This window comes from Chiroxiphia lanceolata, chromosome 3 (genome assembly GCF_009829145.1).
Source record: "Chiroxiphia lanceolata isolate bChiLan1 chromosome 3, bChiLan1.pri, whole genome shotgun sequence".
Classification (NCBI taxonomy): domain Eukaryota; kingdom Metazoa; phylum Chordata; class Aves; order Passeriformes; family Pipridae; genus Chiroxiphia; species Chiroxiphia lanceolata.
In genome coordinates this window covers 109354841-109378838 of record NC_045639.1, presented here as the reverse complement: position 1 = coordinate 109378838, position 23998 = coordinate 109354841, and the positions used below count along the sequence as shown (strand labels likewise).

The window sequence follows — 23998 nt, the reverse complement described above, 5'->3', positions numbered from 1 at the left end:
ATAACTTTATTGTCTCCTTTCCTTCTGTCTGCATCTGCTGTATTTGGCACTTGCAGTTATTAAAATGAAACCAAGTTGAAAGAAAATGTTAAATATCATAAAAAGAAACCCAGCAGCACTTCTGGCTCACTTTGTCAATGCTGTGGTCACCTTTACCATTTGCCAGGGTTTTTTGTTCCCCAGCTGTTCTACCTGAATCTACATGCAGAAAGAAACCCCAACTTTCTCCTAGAATATCAACTTGTACTTTGTAGATTTAAAAGAGCTACATGTTGTTGTTTCTTTTTTTTAAAAAAGGAAAAGTCACCCTCTTTCCTCCAATAATATATTGGAACAAAAAAGCCCAATGGTTTACTAGTGATTTCAGTTCTTTGATGCTTAACATTTTCTTACTCCTCAGTGTGCCTTTTTTGCCCAAATGAGCAAGCCTGGTTATAGGAGTCCCACTGTTTCACTCCCACCTGCACTAAGAACAAGGCTTTGAGAACCCTGTAGGAAACTATCAACTTAAAAGAAGAAAAAACACCGTTCAGCCAAAATTATGCCCTTTAGTCACTTTCCACTCCCTCTGGATGAGAACCATATCCATTTGTTGTCAACCACAGCTCTACCTTGGTCAACAGACAAGAAGAGCACTCCCAAAAGCAAAAGTGGGAACCATGTGTTCAAGGTAAAGCCACAGAAAGCCTAAATGTAGGCAGTGCTGAAAGGAAAGAAGCATTTGTTCTGCCTGGGCCTCTCAGAAGTATGAGCCAGTCTTAGAGCAAGAAAGACCTACTCTAGTGTGTGCACAACACAGAAAAGAATAAAAAAGACACACACTGCCCACAGGAATTTATTTTCCTACTCTTGGCTATACCACAAACACAGGTTTTACAAAGGGACAGGTGAAGCTCCATCTCTAACTCCCCCTTTAGCAGATCAACCCCTTAAAAAGAAAAGCTGAATTCTTACTTTGGTAGTTGAAGCTGGGGAGGAGTTGGCCACCAGGCTGGTGATGACGTCGCTGTTGCCGGTGGTGCAGGCGGCAGTGGCCGGGGTGGGGAGCCGGGAGGGGACGATGGGCAGGGGCAGCAGCCCCGGGCGGGTGCTGCTGTTGGTGCTGGCAGCGCTGCTGCAGTTGGTGCTGCTGACATGGTTGCCATTGGAGCTCCAATCCCGGCGATCCCACCCGGCACGGTAATCTCTTTCGAACCGGCTGTGGTGCCGTGACATCTCGGTGGAGGGCAGCTTTGTCTCAAAGGGAACTCGAGAGCTTGCCTGAAAGATTAAAGCCAAAGAGTAGTTAGGAATGAGGTCCCAGCACAGCACCTGTACTCAATAACCACCAGGGCAAGACCCTGCCATGCCTCTTCTGCTTTAGGAGAGTACTGTTCCTCTGCTTTTCCCAGCTAAACATCAGGAAGAAGAGAGCAGTGTTGCAGTAAATGTTAATCTGGAACACAAATGAAAGAGTTTGGACAAGTACAAGGACACAGTGGGAGAGCCCAGTCCTATAGAACTGAGGAAACACCATCTGCCCAAACTCTTCAGTAGAGTAACAAGCAACAGCACGCAAATCATGAAAAGCCAAGATAGAAGGAAGTCATCATTCAATGTTTTGATAACAGGAAAACATTTCCAACAGCTCCCTCTTGCAGTTTTCTCAGTAGCCTTCAGATCATTTCTGTAGCTCTTTCCTGTACCTGACACAAATATTAATCCTATTATTAAATCCTATTATTAAACATGACCAAAATATTAACCCTAAAGATCAAAGGGAGAAAAAATCTACCTGCTAAATCTATCCATTACTTCTCTATTTTCAAAGCCAAATACTGCTTCATGCAGCCCCCTCCCCTCCTTTTTTTTTGACCTCCTCACTGGAAGCTCCTACAGGAAGGTTTCACTCCATGATGCCTGAGAGCTCCCCATAGAGAGGATGCTCTCCAGGGCAAGCCAATATGTTCTGTCTCCTCCTGTGCTTCTGGCTAGACTTAAAACACTTAATACATGTAAAATGATCAAATGACCAAGTTGTTCTGTGTGATCATCCTGTCCTTATCATTGCTTACCCTCTCAGTCTTTGTTGTCCATAGATTTTATCTGCCAAGAGCAAGACCTCTGAACACAATGTCAGAAGTCAAGACTCCCAACATCTAACCCCAGTTCTGATAATTATACATTACATAGTCTAAAGCAGTTACTTAAGGCTTCCTTTCAAGGTCTCCTAACCTGCAGAATTGCAATAATGCTATTTTTCCAGCAGAGTTCTGAGTAAGTGAAAGTTTACAGCATTTGCAATTGAAGAAGAGTATGAGCAAATGTTAAACATATTTATTTCCATAAATAAATAATGAGTATCTAGGCCACTGCAGCACCTGATTTATTTTATTTGCATCACACAACCCACTAAGTTCTTTGTAATAATAATATCAGGTCAGTAGAAGCAATGTTGTTTCACAAATTCTTAGATATAAAAATGGATGGTAAAAACATCTGCTTATAAGGACTATGCAGGAAGCTGGAACCAAACTCACCCAGAAACTTAGACATAAGAAATTTCTTAAGAGAGATAAAACTTAGAAGTGGTATAAAACAGTGTGCCTAACAAGAATGTTTGTTATTCACCTGGTAGAAATTTTAAAAAAAGCAAACAAACCCAACTATTATGCCTAAATGATGAAAGGTTTAACTGGCTCACCAGAGCTACCAGCCTGAGATGAAGAATACTCTTCCTCAGTTAAAAATTCAAAAATATGTGTATTACAAAAAAAAGCCCCAAATTCTCTCCTACAGTCATTATTTTCAACTAAATGCTGAACCAAATCTCCTAGGAAGCTGCACTTGTGATGGTTACGTTGCCACTGTGCAGGAACGGCAACAAGAGCTTATACTGGGGACCACATCAGTGTTGTTGGTGCTGACCGCAAAATTAACATTCCTCTTAAACCAACAGAGCCAGCTATTTTTTCCTCTGGTAGGATGTGATGCAAGGCTTGGTTTGATGATTTGAGGGCTGATGATTCACTGATATTTACTTAGATTCTTCTGTCTTGTATTTTTGTGGCTGCCTGATACTTTCATTCAGTAAACTCATTTTGTATTTTCCAGAGGACCACGTGGGAATGACAGCTCAGCTGTACAATGACCACAGCAAAAACCAGAGACACCAGTGCTGTGAAAGGTGCTGTAGTGAAAAAAGAAACTTTTATTTTAGTAGAGGTGAACAAAGCAACTTTTTCCTCTAGTGACAACCATCTCAGAATAAAATCAGTACCTAAACACAGTGTCTTTAAAGGTTAGAATTCCACAGGTATAACCCCACTTTCATTTGTTTTATAAATATTTTGCCAAATCAGGCAAAAAGGGATTCTGTGAACTGCAAGCTGCAATTTCAAAATATCCTTTATTATTCCTTGCCTTTGAAAAAGTTTCTTTTTTAATCCCCACAGCCTCCACTGCCGTTTGAAGGTATCTTTCCTGACTGTTTGGATGCTGGCTGTCAACTGAATACCCTTCTCCTCCCGAGCTCGAGGATCTCCATTAGCTGTATTAGTGTACTCCTTGACAAGGCAACCAGAGAGAACCAAATCACATCTCCCCCACCCACCCACACACTTGAGTACATCTGACATTTAATTCAGCGGAGAGCAGCGGCACACATGCACATAAGTCAATAGCGAGCAGTTTTTGCCACACGATCCAAGACACCATGCCCCCAGCAATTCTACTATCAGATGAGACTGACAGGCAATTACGTCAATAACAAGCAGGAAAAAAGCCTGTGACTAAGCCACGCATTAAGAAGTTTACTTAAAACCTACCGCCCTCTTCATGAGCGAATTCACTTCTCAGTCCAGTGGCTGTTATTTCGTGGTATTTCCAATAAAAAAATAAAAGCCAGGGCTCAATGTCATACTTTTTTTTTTCCAATACACTGAATTAAATATACACTACTTGTTTCAACATGTCATTTTTGGCTGGGTACAAAGACACTTGACAGCAACAAGATGTGCAGAAAAACCGGAGGGGATAACTATCTAATACATGAGTACTCAACTGCTAGTGCTTGCTATTTAAAATTAGAAAGAATAGACAATGTTCTCATAAATAGCTGCTGGGTGAGGTAAGAAATGGTTTGTGAACAGGCTAGCTAATTTTTAAATATATTTTTAGATCCAGAGTTTATGCTTTGTCTAGACTATTTTCATCAAGGATCATAATCATAATAATAATGCTTCAAACATATTCTGTACTCATAAGAAAAACTTCTCCAACAGACTGTGTCCCAAGTCAAGCATAATCATTGCATTCCTCTGCACAGAACTTGACACAGGGCAGCATAAACCATCTTGAGAAACAGCAGAGACGGAGGCCAGTGGAAACCTACACAAACAGCAACAAGGGCAGCAGTCACTGCAGTCAGAGATCACAGAATTTTTGAGGTTTAAAAAGATCTCTAAGATCATCGAGTCCAACTGTCACCCAAACCCTGTCATTACCAGTTCCAAACTATCTGATTTTAGACTAAAATTTTACAGTCATGTATTCTTCAGAATTTTTTTCCCCTAGTAATAAACCTCCTTTCTGAACCCCGCCTAAAAAACCCAAAACCCTTTCTTTTGCGGAGATGGTGAGATGGAGAAAGATCAATACCTAATACTTAAAAATACCAACATCAACAGCTACAATTAATTAATACATTTTTACCTTTCTAAGGAAAGTTTTCCTCAACATTCATGTGCAGGCATTTTAGCTAGCTTCACGTCGCTTTAAACAGCACTAAGGAAGAGAAAGAAGGTTTTTACGTTGTTTTTTAGATTTGGGGAGCCCCCAGTGCTGTCTGCACTGAAGTCACCACGCCAGCTAAGCCTTGGCTAATTATAGATCTATCAACCTCAGTTTTGGGGTTGATTTTTCAGCCAGTATGAAGCTCCACACTGCCCTAAGAGCCAGTACTAGAGTAGATAAGCTTAGAGCTGTCTCAGATATGTTTACCCTACATCAGAGCCATAAAACCACGATGTAGAGATGCAGACATAGCCAGCAATAGAAAGAATGTATGATTCGTGCATCTCAGAGCAGTAGTCCATGAGGAGGCATACTGTAAGCTATTACTGATGAAAATCCCTCTGTGCACCCAATTCAGCTGACATACTATCCTGTGAAGGTGGTAAAGTCAGTGAGACAGGCCTTCACTCACTCTCTACTCAAGATGTAATCACTGGAGTAGCCAGGTGTCTTTAATCTCGACTAGAAAGGAAACGTGTTCCTGTTTGTCACATGGAATCAAAGGATTTTATTGTGCAGCCAAAAGGAACAAAACCTTTCTTAGAGGGGAAAAAACCCCACCCTACTAAAGAGAGACAAAAAAAGAGAGAGAAATCCATAATAGTTACTGGTTGAACTGATAAATTGAAAGCAAGAAGGAGATCAAACTGGTATTAAGGGAGAGCTGTGGAAAGGGCTATAAGCCAAAGAAGAGAGATTGAGCAACCAGAGGTAAATACAACTCTGAAAGGAGATTTAGTGATATGGCAAGGCAAACAGAATACCTATCTCAGTCCCAAAGACTGCATCACTGTGCATGCGTTGCAAAAATCACACCAAAACACAGACAGCCCACTTGGTTTCAGACAAAGGTTATATGCAGGACCCAGGCATGAGGATTATACAGGCGCCCAACCCTTTCCTCCATTATTTACTTCACAGAAGGATGGGATTGGGAGGGTAGATCAGGGAAGGGTAACAACAATGAAACAATACCAAACACCTTCTGAGGAATGAGACAGGATCTCTCCCAGTTGTCCAAGGCCAAAACATGCAATGTAGCAGGTGAGAGAGAAATTACTTTACATCTATCCCTCTCAAGGGTAAGTAAAATGTGAGCATAGCCCTGTGCTAGAGAACATAACCTTTTCTACAACCAGGACTTTCAGAAATGTCTCGTACTAACAGCTTGCTCAACAATAAAGTTCAAGAAGGTTTTTCTGCAAAACAGCCTTCAGGACTCAAATGTAGGGCACCTACACAGATGACAACATCCAGCCTCCAGATCTACCCTGAACACTTTGACCATTTGGAAATCCTCCTACCTTCTTAGCATAAAAACATCTTCCTCCTGGTACTCATTTTTCCCCACATCTCTAAGGCAAGCTCATTTGTTCCTTGTTTCCACGGCTTCCACACACATGCACTGAGGTAAGGAAAAGACCAGCGGCATGTGAGATAGCAGCATGTTATCCTCAGGCCTCTTACCAGGTTCAAACAGATCACTGCTGCAGATTTATTAAACTGAAGTGGTTAACATTTCATTTTATGCTCGATACATTTAAACACAGCCTTCTTCCCCCCAAGCCCAAAACACTCACTGTTCTGAAGAAAAAATGTTTCCTATTCACATTCCTCTAAATGACAGTCCGGCTCGAGCCTTGAAGCAGCTTCTCCTCTGCTTTCATGCTTATCTAGTCAAGGTCTCCTTAAAGTGTCTGTCCCCACAGATATAAATATAAGGAAAAACAGGCTTTCCGCCAGTCTGAAGCTAGAGAATCAGATTTCTTAGACTATTAGTCAACTTCATTAAGTGACTTCAAAAATAAAGGTCAAGCTTTTAATTTAAATTTTTCCTGGGTAAGCATTTGTTTCTAAATTTACCTTTTAAATAATAACATTAGAGAAACATGATAGGCAAGAGAGGTTGGGAGACAGCAATGGAAGTAGATAAATGGTCATTAGGGAAATGGCACAAAAGAAGAGAGAAAGAGCCTGAAACTTTAAAATAAGCAGCTAAATAATCTTACGTGTTTTCAGACTGGATAAATGGAAGCACAGGTAAAATAGCCCATTAGAGAGCTTCAAAAGCAGTTAAGTGCATGTAAGGCCTAAGTATTTTATGAGATACACACACAAAAAAAAAAGACGAGGAAGAAGAGAGATTTGCTGTAATCAGATCTAGCATGAAGAACTGTAACTGATAAAGAGGAAGATGTCTAAGTACATAAGCTTGAGTGATTTCAGATATATGCTGCAGGGAAAATGTTACGGCATGCACTTTTATCAGAGCACACCGACACAACAACCTCTCCTGAGGCATAGGTCTGAACATATAATTTATGCATACGGCATCAAAATCACATTGAAATATATCAGTATTACCATAAATTCTGCATATAATTCAATCATCAGGTCATGTATGTACACGTCTTTAAGAAACTCGAAATAAAACAAGGTACCAGCGGACCTGGCAGCTTCAGGAGCCACTCTTCACTTCAGCAGTGTGCCAAAGAAAATGTTTTATTCAAGCTCAACATTATTTTTAACCTACAAAGACTTTCTTAGACACATATGGAATCACTGTTACAAGCCTACATGGATCTGACTAATCCATTTTCGCAATTTTTACTTAACTTTTTTTTTCTGTTTGGGTGACTTCAGTGAAAGAACTCTTTGTTAGACAAAGGCAGACGGAATCCAATCAAGAGATTCTGTAAAGCTGAACTACAAGCAGCTGTGTAGAAAGATAAGATCCAGAAATATTTGAGGGGCAAGGAAACAACTTTATTATCAAGCAAGGTCTACTTTTGTAAACCCCTGATTTAGTCTTGTAAACAGCTGTAAAGCTCTTGTAAAATCCAAGACAAGGCAGAGACTTGAGCTGCTTTGCAACAATCAGATCTTGGAAACAAAAAAAAAAAAGGAAAAAAGGAGCCCAAATCCTAACACTGTAAGTGATAAAGGAGCAGTAGATTTAAGAGATTATACAGGATTTAATTTTCCAAATATATGCTAGAGGAGGTGATGCTTTGGGATGTATTAAAAAAAAAATCAAAGCATCAAAAACAGCGGTGTCTTCTTAGCAGAAAGTTCACTATGGAAGAAGCACAAATGAGACTTTTGCTTCTCTGTCTTGAAATACTGCTGAAAAGTGTGTACACTTACTATTTCTGAGTACCTCAGATGCATATGAAATTATTCCCTTTAGATAAGTAAAAAGATAAACTAGACTATCCAACTAAAAAAAACCCAGCCACGATGGGAGTGAAACCATACCTTATAGCCTCGTTTCTTTCTTTCAAAGTTGAGAGAATATGACCTTCCTAAATAAGGGGTTACTAAAAAATCTGTGTTTTATTACTAAGCTCCTAGGAAATTTATCTTCAATATGATCATTTTCTATTTTTCCAACCTGAGTGGAGTAGATAACACGTCCTGCAATTCATGGATCATGAGCACTGGCAGAGCGAGAAAAGTTCAAAAGCTCAGAGACATCTGTGGTCCTGCAGCTCACACTCTTGGAACAGAAGATGAATACGAGTCCCATCTTGAGTCCTGCTGCTTGCCAAATCTGGACACACACAAAGTCATGAAGTTTACATCAGATTTCCTTCTGGGGATGTTCCTGACTATGAGACTTTCTTGGACTATTCTGAAAGGCCTCCATCCACATCCTCAGATGCACTTATTGTTAACTATAAATTGCAGAAAATATGTCAAAATATGTTGGTTTAGGATATGTATTTGGAGAAAATTCTTAAATCTAGGCAAAAATGCCTAACTCCGTTCCTCTCTCTTCAGGCTTTTATTGGAAAGATCTCTCACTTGATCTGGTTCTCCTCCATGGCTTGTTGCAAACCATCCCTCCCTCCTCCAACAAAAGAAGCTCAGAGCACAATTAAACCTTCACCACCCCTCCAGGCCCAAAATCAATTCTCGATGCCATTTGCTGCAGATTCTTGGTCTTTCCAAGGTCCTTCTGCAGCAACATGACTGGAATTTTACACAGCAGCTTCCTAAATGAAAACCCACCAGGACTTTACACAAAGGCTTCCTCAGATGTCTCCGCAGGGTCCAGGGTAGCTGGCAGTGTCTGGAACCCAGCCTTGTTAAAAATGGAGAGAGAGAGAGAAAAACACAGTGTCCCTCTGTAACACTCCTGCTTGCAAAACACTGCCCAAAACATTGACTTCCCTAATTAAATTATCTCATTAGCATGAAAAGCAAACGAAGGAAAACCAAATGCCAAGAGCTGCCGTGTTAAAGGCCAGCTCGTGGAGGGTTTTGTGTGGGAAGACTCGCACGGCAGAGCCGGTGGCCAAACACCTCGACTGCCGGCACAGGGCCTGGCTGGATGTCAGCTGGTGGCCAGGGTCCAAGGGTTCCTGCCCGGGAGAGGTGGGGAGGGAAGGCAGGGACACAAAGGGATTTCTTCTGCGGAAATGGGCCGTCTTCTCAAAACACATTAAGTGGTTGCCAGGACCTGACATACCTAATCTCGCCTAAGACTTCATAGTTAATAAAGCAGAAACGTAGGATAAGCTACTGTCAGTGCTGCCAAATGTCACGAAGTAAATCTCTCAAAAATTTAATTAGCAAGATTTTGGCTCTTTTGGGGATGGTTTCTTGGGCGGGGGTGGGAGGCAGAGGAGAAGGGGACTTGGTCTTCAAATCACATCTTGGATGAGGCAGGAGAAATTTCCTTTTATTTCCTGTTGTTTCCAATCATCCAGGCCCTGAGGAAGACTGATCAAGCAGTCAAAACTAATACAGGAGAAAGTTCTCTGCCAAATAAGGGTTAAACACAACATATTTTACAGCATGAGCTCTCTGGGTCACCCGTAGTGCTGCAAAATGCTATAATTAAGAAACCATACTTCAGATTTCCCTCTTAGAGGATATTTTTAGGTCATCCCACCTCTGTCATTGTCCACATCTAAAAAGCTTCAGCCAGTACCTGGGGAATTAGTAATTTTCTCTTCCAGGACTGATGCCCTCTGACCACAGAGAATTTTCTGACACACAGTTTGTTGAAAGGAGACATGTATCACTCCCCTAAATCAAGAGCACATTTACACTTACAGCATGAAACAGTCCCTAAGCATCTGGTATATTAAAAGAGCTTATTATATGCAAAATGTCTCAGAAAAAAAAACCCAAACCAAAACATTAAATCATAGAATCAGAGTCATTTAGGTTGTAAAAGACCTGTAATATCAAGTCCAACTATTAACCCAGCACTGCCAAGCCCGCCCACTAAACCATGTCCTTAAGTGCCATATGTCTTTTAAATTTACTGAACATGAGACTAGCACAGCCCATACCAACAGGCATCCAAGAATCTTCAAGGTTTTAACATGATTTGCTGCACACTGAGGTAGGGAAGTGCAGTTATCCCAATCCTGCACTAAGAAAGTGAATTCCCAGAGACTATGCAAGATCCCTACCCTAAGGAGAATAACTACAGTTTTTCCAACTTCTGGTGCCCTAAATGCAGGACTGTCACCAGCTTCCACTCACAAAGCCTCTCAAGCAACCTCACTCTTTGTTTAAGGAGCCACATATATTCTTTTTGTAGTTTTAGAAGTTGAAAAGTGCTTGGAGAGGAGAGTTCCTCTGCATATTACCATCTTTTTGCTTCATGGCACTGGTACCATTCGTACTCCATCAGTACTTGGCCCCCCTTTCCCTAGCTGGAAATACTGGACTTGTAGTTCACCCATAGACGCCTGGAACTTTTGAATAGAAATCTTTTCATCCCAGTGCATGTCACTGGAGTTGGCCAGAGCCCACTTTATCTGTCCATCTGCAGTCACAGCTCATCACCTCTCATGGCCTAAACATGTTTCATAAAATGGATTGACTTTATTTTCAGTTGGTACAATAAAGTAAGTATCACTTACATCCCCTTGCTATTTTTGTTGTGTTTTGAAAGGTGATGCTTCCAAGAACCATTAGGACGGGTCCTAATGAATTAATACCACAGCCAGTATCAAAGTTAACTGCTCCTCTGCCTCTTAAAAGCTATTCCTGTTGTCACTTCTTCCACCACCCTTTTTCGGCTTCTCACTTAGAATTGCCACCAGTGACTCGTGTTTTATCTTTTAAACTGGCGGATGAAGGCTGTTTGCTGAATGCAATAAATCAGCAGCCCACCTTTTCCAGGTCAGAGGTCTGCAGCTTTTAATTAGTTGCTTTAGAAATAACATGATCAAATAAGAAACAGCTTATGAATCAGTCAGCATATCCCTCTCAAGATATGTTAGGTGATGTAGAACCTTTAAATATTACAGACAGAAATCAAATCTTATTTGGCAAGCACCTGCTTAAATATGCATTTAAGAATACCAAGAATCTAGTCAAGAATATAACTTGAAAACTACTAGATTTGCAAGCACTGGCCAAAATGTTTGCACTTTACTCTGAATAGCAATCATTCATTTGCATTCCACTAAAGCTGTCAAAAACTTTATATGCAGTCTTGTAGCGAGATTGTTCCATACATGCCAAATGCCTGTATAGTAAACATCTGGCCTCGCTTCTGTTCCAGGATTTGCCAAAGCATAGGTCCATCCATTGTTTTTTCTTGTGAGTTTTATTTTTTTTTCTTTCTGCTGTGCCTGAGGTCGTTTTTCTTAAAATGAAATCATTAAAACAGGCAGAAAGAGTGGAGGAAGGAGGAGTAAGAAGAGCTGTAGCATCTGAGTAATCTTCCAATGGGACTAATTTTACTAAGTATTTGTGCTACTGCTACCAGTCAATCACTACAAGTACTACTGAGAAGCTAAAAAAAAAAAATTAAAAATTAAACTGCATTTAGGAAAGAATATTGGCATAGAAGGAAGGAAAAACACATATGCTGTTCTATAAACTAGAAGCTCCGTTTACTCAAATGTCCTCAATATCAATATAAAATGTATTAACATAAAAAAACAACTTGCTGTTCCCTTATTTTGCATTCATTTTACATCCGTTCTTCTCCGAGGCAACAGATCAGAATGGTGCATTGCTTTCCCCTCAGGCCAAGTGTAATAAACAGGCAGGTGTAATATAAGGCTGCAGTGTCTCAGCTCTCCTCCCCAACAATTGATCTTCCAGCCCTACGGTGTAATTCTGTCTTGGTAGTCCCTTCACATGCCTCATTCCTGATCGGTCAATTATTTCAAATCAAGCAGAATTAAAGTGTTATTTTTGTGAGGGGGGATGATATTCACCAGTGACCAACGTGAAACTAATAAACTAATTTCCCTTTACTGCCTTGGGCAAAACAGAAAAATCCAGGTCTAGGGAAGAAAGACAGCAGCTGTTTCGTCAGTCTGTTGCCCAAATGTGTTTGCCATTTACTATCTTTAAATTGAATTTTTGCTTACAGGACAACTTTGGAAACAGAAGACAACAAAAAGAAAACAAGAAAAAAAGGCAGTGGTGAGGGTATATGACTCTGGAATACAGAGATGTGCAGTGCAAGCTTCCCTAGAGGAGAGGACGGCACTCTGCCATTCCCTGAAACAGAGCATATTCCTCCTGCCAGTAGCAAATTTATCCAGTAGATGTCAACACCAGCAAAATATACGTGTAAAGCCAACCTTAACAGCAACAGTCGTCACTTCAATTTACAGTAGCACATCAGGGGATAGTTTAATATTTGGAATATCTGGAAGCACTGCATTTTTTTTTGCCACTGTCCCATCCCTGCATCTTCCTGAATGGATCTGGTCTAGCTCATCTGTCAATAAACATATGTAGAGCAAAATAATTTGGTTTTCACTTTTAGAATAATTTTGTTTGGTCTGCTGAAAAATTGCTGATGAGCATGTGATTACTTTCGGACTACATCAGACCAAATTTTTCTGAGGAGGAGCGGGGAGGAGAGGGGGGAGAAATACTCTGCGGTGCAAAGCGACTATTACAAGCAAAATCTTCATAGTTACTAAATATAATCCGAAGAGGTCTGTTCCCTTCCTACTCTTCACTATGTGGTTAAGCAATGCAACGATTTCATGGATTTTGCTCTTTCCTCAAGAAGCTTCGCAGCCTACAACAGTGACCTGAGATTCCCATGCCGATCCCAGGTCAACAGATACTTGTTGTTCCTGTGAGGTTTTTTTCCTTGTTTTGCAATACACCAAGGACAGTCTGTTGTAAGCCTTTTAGTGTTATTATGCTCAAAAGACTGAATTTGCTGACAAGTTTTAACCATGCAAAAACACAAGGCCATTGCTGTTGACACTTTTAAATCTACTATTAAGATCTGACTGTTTGAACAGCTTGTGTGTAGAATCTGAAGTACAGATTTCTGTTTCTTTTTTGTTTATTTTTAGATAAACCTTGTGCTTCTACTCTGCAATGTTTGCATTTGGCTGTTGAGCATGCAGTAACCGCATACATTATATGCATTGCTTAGAGACACAGCCTCGCAGCCCATCAGGTTTTTGCAATAGATGAGAAGGGAAATAACATTTTCCTGATTGATTAATCTTTCTTCACATTGCCATTTCCCCACAAACATGAGAAGGAAAACCAAAAGAATGTTGTGACATCTAATAGCGAGACATTGAAGCAAAATATTTTATTACTGCTACGAAACTAACTAAGGAGTTTGTTTTCAGAGATCTAAAACATGACAAAGAGACATAAATGAATATATTACAGAGACATCACAGTTATTTCTCACGTGTAAACCTAACAGCTTTTATGAGAAGCATACATCCAATGAAGTAGTTTTAGCTTTAACTAATCAATCTGGCTAGAAATTCAGGCTCTCTGTAAGGCACAAACAGTGGTAAAAGGCTGAGACTGTGAATTACCATCATCTAAGCAATTCTGAGGCATCAACAGAAGCAGGCACGGGAAGATCAGGCACAGGTATTGCGTTCCCAATAAATAATCCAAACAGATGATGGCACTTGAGAGAACAAAGTCAGAGCTCTGAATACTAGGAAAAAGCATTGAATGCCAAATCCAGCGCCATGTGACACGAAGTGCCAGCCCCACACAGCATTTTGGGAAGCCACGTCCTGCTCCACAGCTCTGGGAGCCAGCACGTACTACCCAAGACAGAGCCATAAATAGTTTGGAGATAAGACGCATATCTTATGAGGCACACCGCAGTTTCACAGCCTGGGATGAGCAATTCTTTTAATTACCGTCAGCATTTTCTCTGAATCCCCGTCTCAAAGAAGCGGTGGAAACTTTTGATTTGCTGCGACACCTTGATTGCCGCACGGATGAGTCACCACACCATTCCTGTTAGTCTTACGAATTTATAGATTTTTAAGGCCAAAAAGCACAGGAGGCTGTTACAATCACTCTGCTCTGACTCTGAACAGCACAGCTCTCCCAGCTCATACAGCAGCCTGCCTGGCACAAAGAGCAACTAGGAATATCTCATATAAAATTGTAATATATGCCTAAGCTTGCCCATAAGCATCAGAACAGTTCCCTCTCAAAAAAGGAAAAGAAGTAAAATTATTGATCACTGAACTAATGTACTTGTCAACACTTTTTTTCCTAGCAGCTCCTCTGTGAAATGTTCCTAAGAAAGGGCAAGAACACTGCACAGGCAATGAGGAACGAGGAAAAAAGTGTGAGAAACGGCTCTGTCGACACCAAGGTCAGAGAAGGAGAAGAAGAAGAAGGTGTTCCAGGTACTGGAGTAGGGGTGACCCTGCTGCATATGGAGACGACTGTGAAGAAAGCTGATCCCAGAATCATCATAGAATGGTTTGGGTTGGAAGGGATCTTAGAGATCATCTCATTCCAACCCCCCTGCCATTGGCAGGGACACCTTCCACTAGGCGAGGTTGCTCAAAGCCTCATCCAACCTGGCCTGAACACTTCCAGGGATGAGGCAACCCCAGCTTCTCTGGGCAACCTGTTCCAGCGTCTCACCACCCTCACGGTAAAGAATTTCCTCCTAATATCCAATCTAAACCTACTGCCTTTTAGTTTAAAGTCATTAGTCCTTGTCATATCACTACATGTCCTTGTAAAAAGTCTCTCTCCAGCTTTTTTTTTTCCCCCAGATATCCACACTGCAGCCCATGGATGACCTCTCTTCATGGAGAGGAACCCATGCTGAAGCAGGATTCTGGCGGGACCTGCGGCCTGTGGAGGACCCACGCTGGAACAGGCTTATCCCGAGGGACTGCAGCCTGTGGGAGGAACCCTTGGAGCTGTTCCTGAAGGACTGTATCCATGATGGAGTGGGGAAGGAACACGAGGAGGAAGGAGCAACAGAGAGGATATGTTATGGACTGACCGCAATCCCCTCCCCCACCCTCCCATGGGGAATGCAGGGGTAGAAGAGTTAGGAATGAAGTTGAGCTCGAGAAGAGATGGGGGCTGGGGGAAGTTCATCTAACTCATCACTTTGTTTCTCACCATCCAATTCTATTTTAACTGGCAGAAATTAATTTTCCCCAAGTCAAGCCTGTTTTGCCCATGATGGTACTTGGTCACAGATCTCCCTGTCCTCATCTTGAGCGCAAGCTTTTTCATTGTTTTCTCTCCTGGTCCTGCTGAGGAGGGGGACTGAGACAGTGGCTGGGTGGGGGTCTGGATGCTTGCCACAGTGAGGAAAGTCTTGCAACAAAAGAGAACTGATTTTTTAATTTTTTTGCCAGAATCTCCCAAGGCAGTTTATGCACTCATCTTCTGTAGTAGCAGGGAGGAGGGACAGAAAAGACTGAAAACTTCTCTATCTGCAATGTTAGTGTAATTATGAAAGGTACCACGGGGAAGAACTCCTACATTATTATGAAGGCTGGGTTTTTGCTTTATTTCATGCTTTGAAGATGTGCATTCCCAGTTTCCTTCAAAACTTTTCTCCATCATTCTATCATTATCTTTTTGCCTATCCACTTGTAAATAATTTCTAAGCTGATGTAAGTGTATGAGTTGCTTGGAATGATCTTCACAGATGGAGTGCTTTACCAATTGCTTCCCTGAATAAAGTACATATCCATTCTATTTCCTTGATCTTCTAGGTAAGTAATAACATCCACTGAGGATGGATTAGACATACACTGCGAAATAATGCCTGTCTATAACTACATGTCTTATTTCCCAGCATTCACATAATGGCCCCATTACATGCTTGATTACTGCGGCCAGGCTAAACAGAGTAATTTGTTTAGAACTTTACTTTCTTTTTTTTCTTTATTAGCAGAAAAGTCCAATTTTGATTACTGAATCATATGATTTTCCAAAGGTTATTTTTAATGTTTCTGAAGACTGCCTCTGCTGATTCTTTAGAGACAGACTCTCCAGTGCATTTCATTCAAAATTCTTAATACTCAATTTTACAAGATGTCCTTTCTTCTCCTGCTTTGGTCTTCATTCCCAAAGTTACAGTTTCTAGCAAAATTTTCCTACACAAGCTTATCCAGTTTCTCATACTTTAAGACAATGATAAGCATTTATGTGGCACTCTTTGTCTTCAAAGCACTTTACAAACATTAAATATTTAATGCTCATGGCATCCCTCTTACTCTCAACCCCATTTTACAGGTAGGGAAACAGACTCACAGGTTAACTGATTTTGTTTCAAGTCACATCACAAGTTACTGACAGATGTGAGACCAGAATATATGAGCTCTGATTTCAGCTCCATACTCAAAATCAGATCAGCCTCGTTCTTGCACTTAAAATAATATAAATAATAATGAAAAACCTTGCTTTTGTTCAGAGAGAACTTATCTATCTCTTTGAAGGTTCTAAATGCAATAAAAAAAAAATACAGGAAAAGTACCCCAGAATGGCAGCTACCAACTTTGTTTTCCATATTCTCCCTTGCCAGAGTTCTAGAGGGAAACCCACAATTGGACAATATCAGGAAAGGGGTCAGTATGTTTTCAGACATTTATATATAGCCATATATACACACACACACACATATATTCTCAACCACTACCTAAACCAAGAACAGAGACCTTCCAGCCAGAGAAGAATTTGCAATTTGAAAACTGAAGTACGCTTCAAAATGGCATCACTAAAGAGCTTTGGTATCTGATAAGAAGATTACAGTATATTCAATTGAACACAGCAAAAGCCTTTTAAAATAAAGTACGGGAATAGTGAAGCCAGGCATTTGCAACTAGATAACACGAAGCTAATCGGGCAGTGCGAAAGGTGCGCCCTGCTGCAGGGAGCGTGCAGGAGCCAGGCAGCTTTTGGAACTCAAATAATGAGGGGGTTTTTTTTTAGCTTTAACATTTTTCATAATCCAAGCAGGAGGTCTAAACACAGGCTGTATGCAACACTAACTGTATTTCCCTTTAACAGCCTCCTATGGGAACAAATGTTCAGTGTCAGGCTGGTACTATACGTCCATTTAATTGAGCTGAGAGAACTCTCCTGCCCTCGAAGAAAGCTCATCTCTTCTCTCCATGGATGTGACTATAGAGCTAGCAGATAATATCTCACTCATTATTTATACAACCACGTAATTATCTCCCAGAGACTCCCCATTTTGTAGAAGTTTCTTTTTTGGAAACATCATCCGTTGTCTGAATGGAAAGCCAAATCCAGCCCTAGATACCGTGACAGTAAGTGCCATATCCACCGACAGTCAGTGCGAGAGCATCCCTTGCTACCACATGTGGGAAGCAGCAGGGGAGCCTGCAGTACTGCTCACATGAAGGACATGCTCCTGGAATTACATTGGATCTGTTTAAGATTTCTCTTGAGAAATGCAGGCACACGTGCAAGATCAACAGTACAAAACCACATTCAGCAGTTTTAGAGAAACATGGTAATGGCAGGAGACAAAGAAAAACAAAAAATAAATCTGCATATTGCATAGTTGCCTCCTCTGTGCCATTGGGTTCTGTCTTACATTGTGATAGTGCCACCAGATACAAACACTCTCGATACCAGTTTAACCATGACGAAATCTGCTGAGGTCAAGAGCTGTTGTTATCCCTCCTCTTCAGCTGATGAGGGATAACAGAGAGTACAGACCAAACCTAGAAGAAGCCCTTTAGGTAGGGAAAGCAGAGCTCAAATATTATATCCAGTTTAAACATGTGCAAAATCCCTCAAGGCTTGTGTACCTCAGAATCCATAGGAAGCCACATCATTGCTAATAAAGCTGTTTAGGTGCCCAATGTCCTGCTGTTGTATAAACCAAAAGGAACATCATTTGGCCATTTATCACTGCAGGAACACTGGAAATACCCAAATGAGGTACTGTGGCCCAATTCCCATGGTGTCATGTCACGAGCCCCTCCAAAACACAGGGATGCTTTGAGTTGAGCACCAAAGGGAGGGAATACAGGGTGACTCATCCTGCTGAGGGATCTGGTTTCCAGCTTTGGCTGCCTATATAATTCAAGCACAGGGCACTAAAGAAATCTGCTGGGCTCAGAGTTTCCATGCCGGGAACTGGATGCTGATGCACCTGGCACAGCACTGGGACAGAGCTCTCTTTCAGGTGGTGCTGTCGGTTTTTAAGTCCAGCTTTAGACTGAAGACAAGGAGTGGGTATAATCCTTTGCTCTTTGAGACGTCCTGTGTGACTCTGGGCTCAGCTTAACAGAGCACTGGAGCTCATTGGAGAGAGAGATAAGAAAAACAACCAAAGGTGTGCCAAATGAACACTACGTCCTCACCACTCTGCTAACAGCTTTTGGGTAGGCTTAGCCAAGCCCCACCTCTCAGTCAAAGCTCATGAGGGAAGACACTGGTGTTTCTGCAATTTAGCAAGAGTGCCGTTACCTTCCTCAGGTAACCCCATGCTCAGTTACTGCATGAGGTTCAGGCTTCTGCCTTCCTGCTCAGATGGAGGCTGGTTTGATTTTTTTTTTCCCCATTTAATTTTTAAGATTATAGGATTTACACATACTCTGGTAAAATATTTTGTAGCACTGCCACTAAACAGCAGAGTGGAGGCAACACGCACATATTATGAAAGATCTGGCATTATAATATGTAGCTTTTCTGTTACAAATTACATTGACCAGCTAAAGTACAGGTTACAGTATGGTCTATACAAAGTCATGTTGTGTCAGTAATGCACATATGGAAGGAAAAAGAAACAACAATTTCCTTGTGAATTTTAATACACTTAGAAAAATGGCCAAGATAAAATTCCTTGCGGAGGGGGAGTCAAACACTCTTTATGAAGTCACTGAGGTATTTTAGATGAGAAAAATAACTATGCAGTTGTCACAACTAGGGAAATACCAAATATCACTGAATTGAAGTCCTTTTCAGGAATGTACAGAACACAGTTTGCTGTTACTGTCTTTTTTTAATCATGAACCACTGTCTGCCTGAAGCAGCCAAGAAAACCTGACTATCATATTCACTGGTGATACAAGCCCTTTAAAAGCTACTGTGCACATCCCTCCACCCTTCCAATGCCATGACTTGGGGTAGCCCAGGGCTCCCTGCGCTGGCAGCAGTGGGGTCTTGGGATGATGGGAGAGACTCAGTGAAGAAGGTCCCAAATTAGATTGGAAGGCAGTTGGGAGGGTGAAGGAGCAACAACAGCCCCTGCTGCCTTTCCCAGTTTTCTCCCCCAGTGTTGATAATTCTTTCAATCAACTTCTTCCCTATATTCTTAACACATCTCCATTTTGTCTCCCATTTCTACTCATCACCTCCCCTTCCATGTGCTCCTGTCCAGGTCCCTTTCCCTGTTCATGCCCAAGGAAGAATTCCTCCAAGACCTTCCCCTGAACTCAAACAAGATTGACCAAAACAGGTGGTTTGTAAAACTTTCTTTACTTTGGTGCTCATATCTTTTTGACATTGTTTTTTCCAACTTAAAATCCCTAAATTAAATCATCAGGTGAAGCATGAGTGACCTGATGCACCAAAAGTCTGGCAAGCTGACACCATTAAAAAGAAACAAAGGACTCATATCCTATTTGAGAGGTGAAGAAGCAGGTGGGAATGTAGTGGTGCTAAAAAGGAAGTGACAAGCTTATGATTTATTAAGCTTCTAAGAGTAGTTTCTTCTGAAAACCAGGGGCAAAAAAATATCCCTCCTAAATAAGGTATTGAGCAACAACTTTTAAAGAGAACCAACAACCCCATTCTGTCCCAGTTCAGCTATCTACTGCTAACTCCTCACAGGGGACTTTAGTTTTGGACAATTAATTTTATTATCTTAGAAAGGAAAATGTGAGCAGCCAGCAGGAAAACCTGCCACTCGACCAACCACTTTTATTTGAAATGGAAATCATGGAGTTAAATCCCACAGTGCAGTTTTTTCCAGGAGCATCCCTGCCACACCCCAGCACCTGGGTGCAAAAGAAGGGTCAAACCCTGTGATTATGATTTGTAAGTAGAAACAAAGGACTGTCTCTTAATAGAATCGTTTTAAGGATGGCATATGATAATTTATTCTCTTCTGCACTGCCTCTGCATACCTGCTGCTGGCAATGCGACAGCATATAAGCACTGAATGTTGTGCTCAGTAGCTTAAGAGCTCCGAGACAGATTGTCATTTTGCTCATTCTTCCTGGGCCAAAATGTGTTTTCCCAGAAAAAAAAAAAAAATCCTCTCTTCCCAAAACAAATACACCCCCCTTTCCTCCCCCGCAGTCATCTTCAAATTTTGAGAAGAATTGGAGTGGCACCACCCTCGGACGAGGCAAAGTAGGGAACGCATCCTCAGGAGGTTTTTATTCTAGACAGAGAGCCTCTCCCCAAGACAGCTTTTTGCCAACACATGGAGAGTTTTGAAAACGAAGGCAAAAGCCTCCCATTTGACTGAATTCAATGGGAAGGCAGCACGGCGCACAGAGCACTGGGGCAATTTGCTCTTGGCAGCCTCTCTCGCTAAGTAGGTGGGCTGCGTTCAGCGCCAATTAGGGGCTGACGTTTTTCCTTAGGTACAATGCGCTGCGACACGGCTCGGACTGTTCTTCCCTCCCTGCATCTGTGTTTACTGTGGCTGTTCATTTTCCCTGTTGGCAAGGGGGATGTTTAATAAAGCAGGCCATTCCCTAGCTACAAAGGCGCTATATCATCCTTGGGTGTACGTACACATATGGTATGAAATTTAATGCTGCTAAAAGTCAAAGCAACTCCTGCCAGAAATTTTTGATGGCAGTGTTGTAAAAACAACATTGGAGCAAGATGCAGTTCTCTGTTTTCTGATACCGGGGGGAAAGGGAAGAGACAGTACGGTGGGTTTAGCTCTGAAGTTAAAAGGAAGACATAATAGTGAAGAAACAGGAGCAATATCCAGATTTCTAAATTCCGTGTTCCCAGTTCAAGGTCTAAGCTTTGTTTTGGCTTGTGCTGCTCTACAAATGGAGCCAAAGAGGTTCTCGATTCAGTTTTTTATTTCCTGCTGTGTTAAGCTACTGGAATGCTCGCATCTAGGCTCTGCTTTGGTCTTGTCTCTAATTAAGGCAGCTTATTTTTTCAAACATGCTACCTGAGACCTGCTGATGTTGCTTCAGGTCATGTAGCCATGCTTCAAACTGCTTTCTAGTATACCTAATAGTGCCACAGTGATACGTTCAGCTTATTACTGTAACAGAAGCAGTGGGGTCATGGTATTCTCTGCAAAATACTTCTGTAATGGAGTGGATTAATTTAATGAATGCCATTTACTGCAGCAGAAGTGACAATGATTTGATGTTTTGTTACAATTAAGACTCATTAGCCACTGACTTTTTTCTTAGTTGTCTGACACCATAATAGATGTAACACATCTCAGATACAAAAGTTCGGAACTTCTTTCTAGTCATTTTTAATAAACATGAGGGAAGTGAGAATGAAAGTCTTGGCATTCGGGTGCTTGAAGTGGCCTGCTTGAGGGATGCCACATACAACTCCCCACCTGAACTACTGAGAGAATTCACAACTGCACCAGTTTCCAAGAAATCACTGGATCATACCTGGCACTGAAGTTTTCAACCAAACAACTGGAAGTTTAATCCTAAACATCTCACCACCTGGCTAAGACACAAAAAGGTTTTTGAGAAAGAAGTAGGCAGTGGCAGGTCTCGATGTTTCACTGTTAACAAGATCCCAGAACTCTGTCAAGACAGGAATCCCCGCATTGGAGAACCTGCCTGTGCAGGGACCAGCGTGCCCTGCCACGGGACGGATGGAAAACTCAAACCTGATTTTAGTAATGATCTCTCCTTTCTGTCAGCATCTGAATGCTGAGGAATGATCCTCATGCTCTTCTACCAATGCAAAATCTTTTGTTTCTTGGGAACACAACTCCTTTGCTTTTACAAATCCTGAACAGCAGTATGCTGAACACTCAGAAACAAAAACAAAATCCCCTACTAAATAAAAAATGCATTGCCAAGTAAAAACAATATTGGTCAAACCAATGTCACTACATTCCAGGTTAAGTTTTCAGACTACAAGAAGTCAAAAGCCAAAATAATATTTTTGCAGATGCAGCATTCCCCAGCATTGTTGGGGACACAAGATCACGCTCAGCTGTACAACTTGCAAACACATCTTACTCAGCACAGAAGGAAAGCTACCAAACTAATTCAATTGTCTAAGTCAATAGCATTTAAAATCTGGATTGAACAAACTATACATATATTTACAAAAAAACCCCAGCACTCTACAAATACCCCCCAAATCTCAGAAAGGCCTATAAATGTAAAAGATTTTATTTTTAAAATAAAATTAGGTATTAATTGGAGGGAAAAAAATCTTAAACTTGCAAACTGCAAATTACAAACCATTCCTTTAATATTAATATAATATTTTTTAAAATGTTTTCTGAGTCGCCAGTACTTTTTTTTTAATCAAAAAAAGGAACTCTAAATTTTTTAGCTTTTAGTTAAATCAAAGTAATAATTTGGCTGCAGTAGGTGCTGTATAGAAAATCATTTCAGAATACAAGGTTGTGAGTGAATAATCCAACAACAGCAAAATGAAATCCCCAAAAACAACTGCAAAAGGAACGCAAAAACTGGCTTGCTTGCCTTTGAAACCTAAAATCAGAAAGATTAAAAAAAACAAACAAACTCGGAAATCAAGGAAAGAATTAATACTATGTCTTATTGTTCTTGTGCAAATTCAGCATCATTCCCTCCCATTCTACCTGGGATGGACGCACATACATTTGCCAAGACAGACGTAAAAACACACTGTATTGTTAAAATTCCCAGCTGACGATTCCTTTGGAGCAAGAGATCAAGCCGTGGCAGTCTTAAGATGTAAGAAGAAAGCAAAAAGTAGGAGAGAAAGATGAGGTGACTCAGTAGGCAGGACTAGAAGCCTGAAACCCAGATGTTTGACAGCAAAAAGCATTGCGCGGGGAATGCTTCAAATATTCTCCCATCCTTAGGCCTCTCCAGCATTTCTGAGCATGACTTAGGTAGGAAAGACTCTCCTTAAAACTACTTGTAGAACTTGGTATTTAGACACTGCTGGCTGCAACCCGAAAATGAGCCACTCATGCAAATTTCCAACTCACTCTCACCCACCTGCAATCTTTGTTAACTCTCCCTTGCAGAAGCAAACCTGAGCAGTAATGAGCAGTAATGCGCTAATGAACGGAATAAAAAATCTGGTTTTCCTTTCTATTGTAGAGTGAGGATAAAAAGCACACTCCTGTTCCCTCATCCCATGCCAGAAGAGTTATAACCCCGTGAAAATCACTTGAGTTAAAGATAAGCTGGGAGCTTCAACTTTATATTCATTTTTATCAAATCCTCGAAACTGCTTCATGGGGTTTATTTTAATAGGTATTTCTACTAACAATAATAACACCTCTTATCTGTACTAAGGAAGAGAAAAAAAGCAGATTGCATCATAAATCTTAGTCATGCCAGCTAATAATCTTCAAAATCATCCTTTTAACACGGATGGCACCTATTAAGTCAAAGCACTTTTATCCTGCTGGTTTAGGAATACAGTCTCATCCCAGCTCCCGTTATGAAAACGAAAGATTTTCAACTGCACTGGCAGCTGCAGAATCATAAAACTCTGTAAGCACGGCACCCCTTATCTAAAATTAGGGAAAGAGGACTAAAAACTCTAGAATGCTATGTTTAACCCCCCAGCCCCTCAATGCAGGGCTTTGTCCCTCGTTTTTTTCTAATAAAAGAGTTTTAAGTGTCAGTGGCAATGTAGTTTTGTTTATTAAAAGCAGAAGAGTTATGGCAATGACTATGTCAAACCTGAACTACAAAAAGGAACATGTATTTGCAGTCTTTTTACATAAGCCACACTGATAAACATCATTTATTTCACAATTGCCTATGATACGCCATACAATGTACATTTATATATGTTTAAAGCA

The 23998-nt window shown here is 41.0% G+C and overlaps 1 protein-coding gene across 4 annotated transcripts in view; it reads right to left on the bottom strand.

Moving 5' to 3' along the window:
- The window catches only part of KLHL29 (kelch like family member 29), a 391640-nt gene that overhangs the window by 238949 nt on the left and 128693 nt on the right, over positions 1-23998 (bottom strand). For all 4 annotated transcript variants that reach the window (XM_032682682.1, XM_032682681.1, XM_032682684.1 and 1 more), the window contains one exon: positions 955-1260. In XM_032682682.1, the coding sequence (XP_032538573.1) occupies positions 955-1215 (261 nt within the window). In that variant the 5' untranslated portion in view covers positions 1216-1260. The remainder of the gene's footprint in view (positions 1-954; positions 1261-23998) is intronic.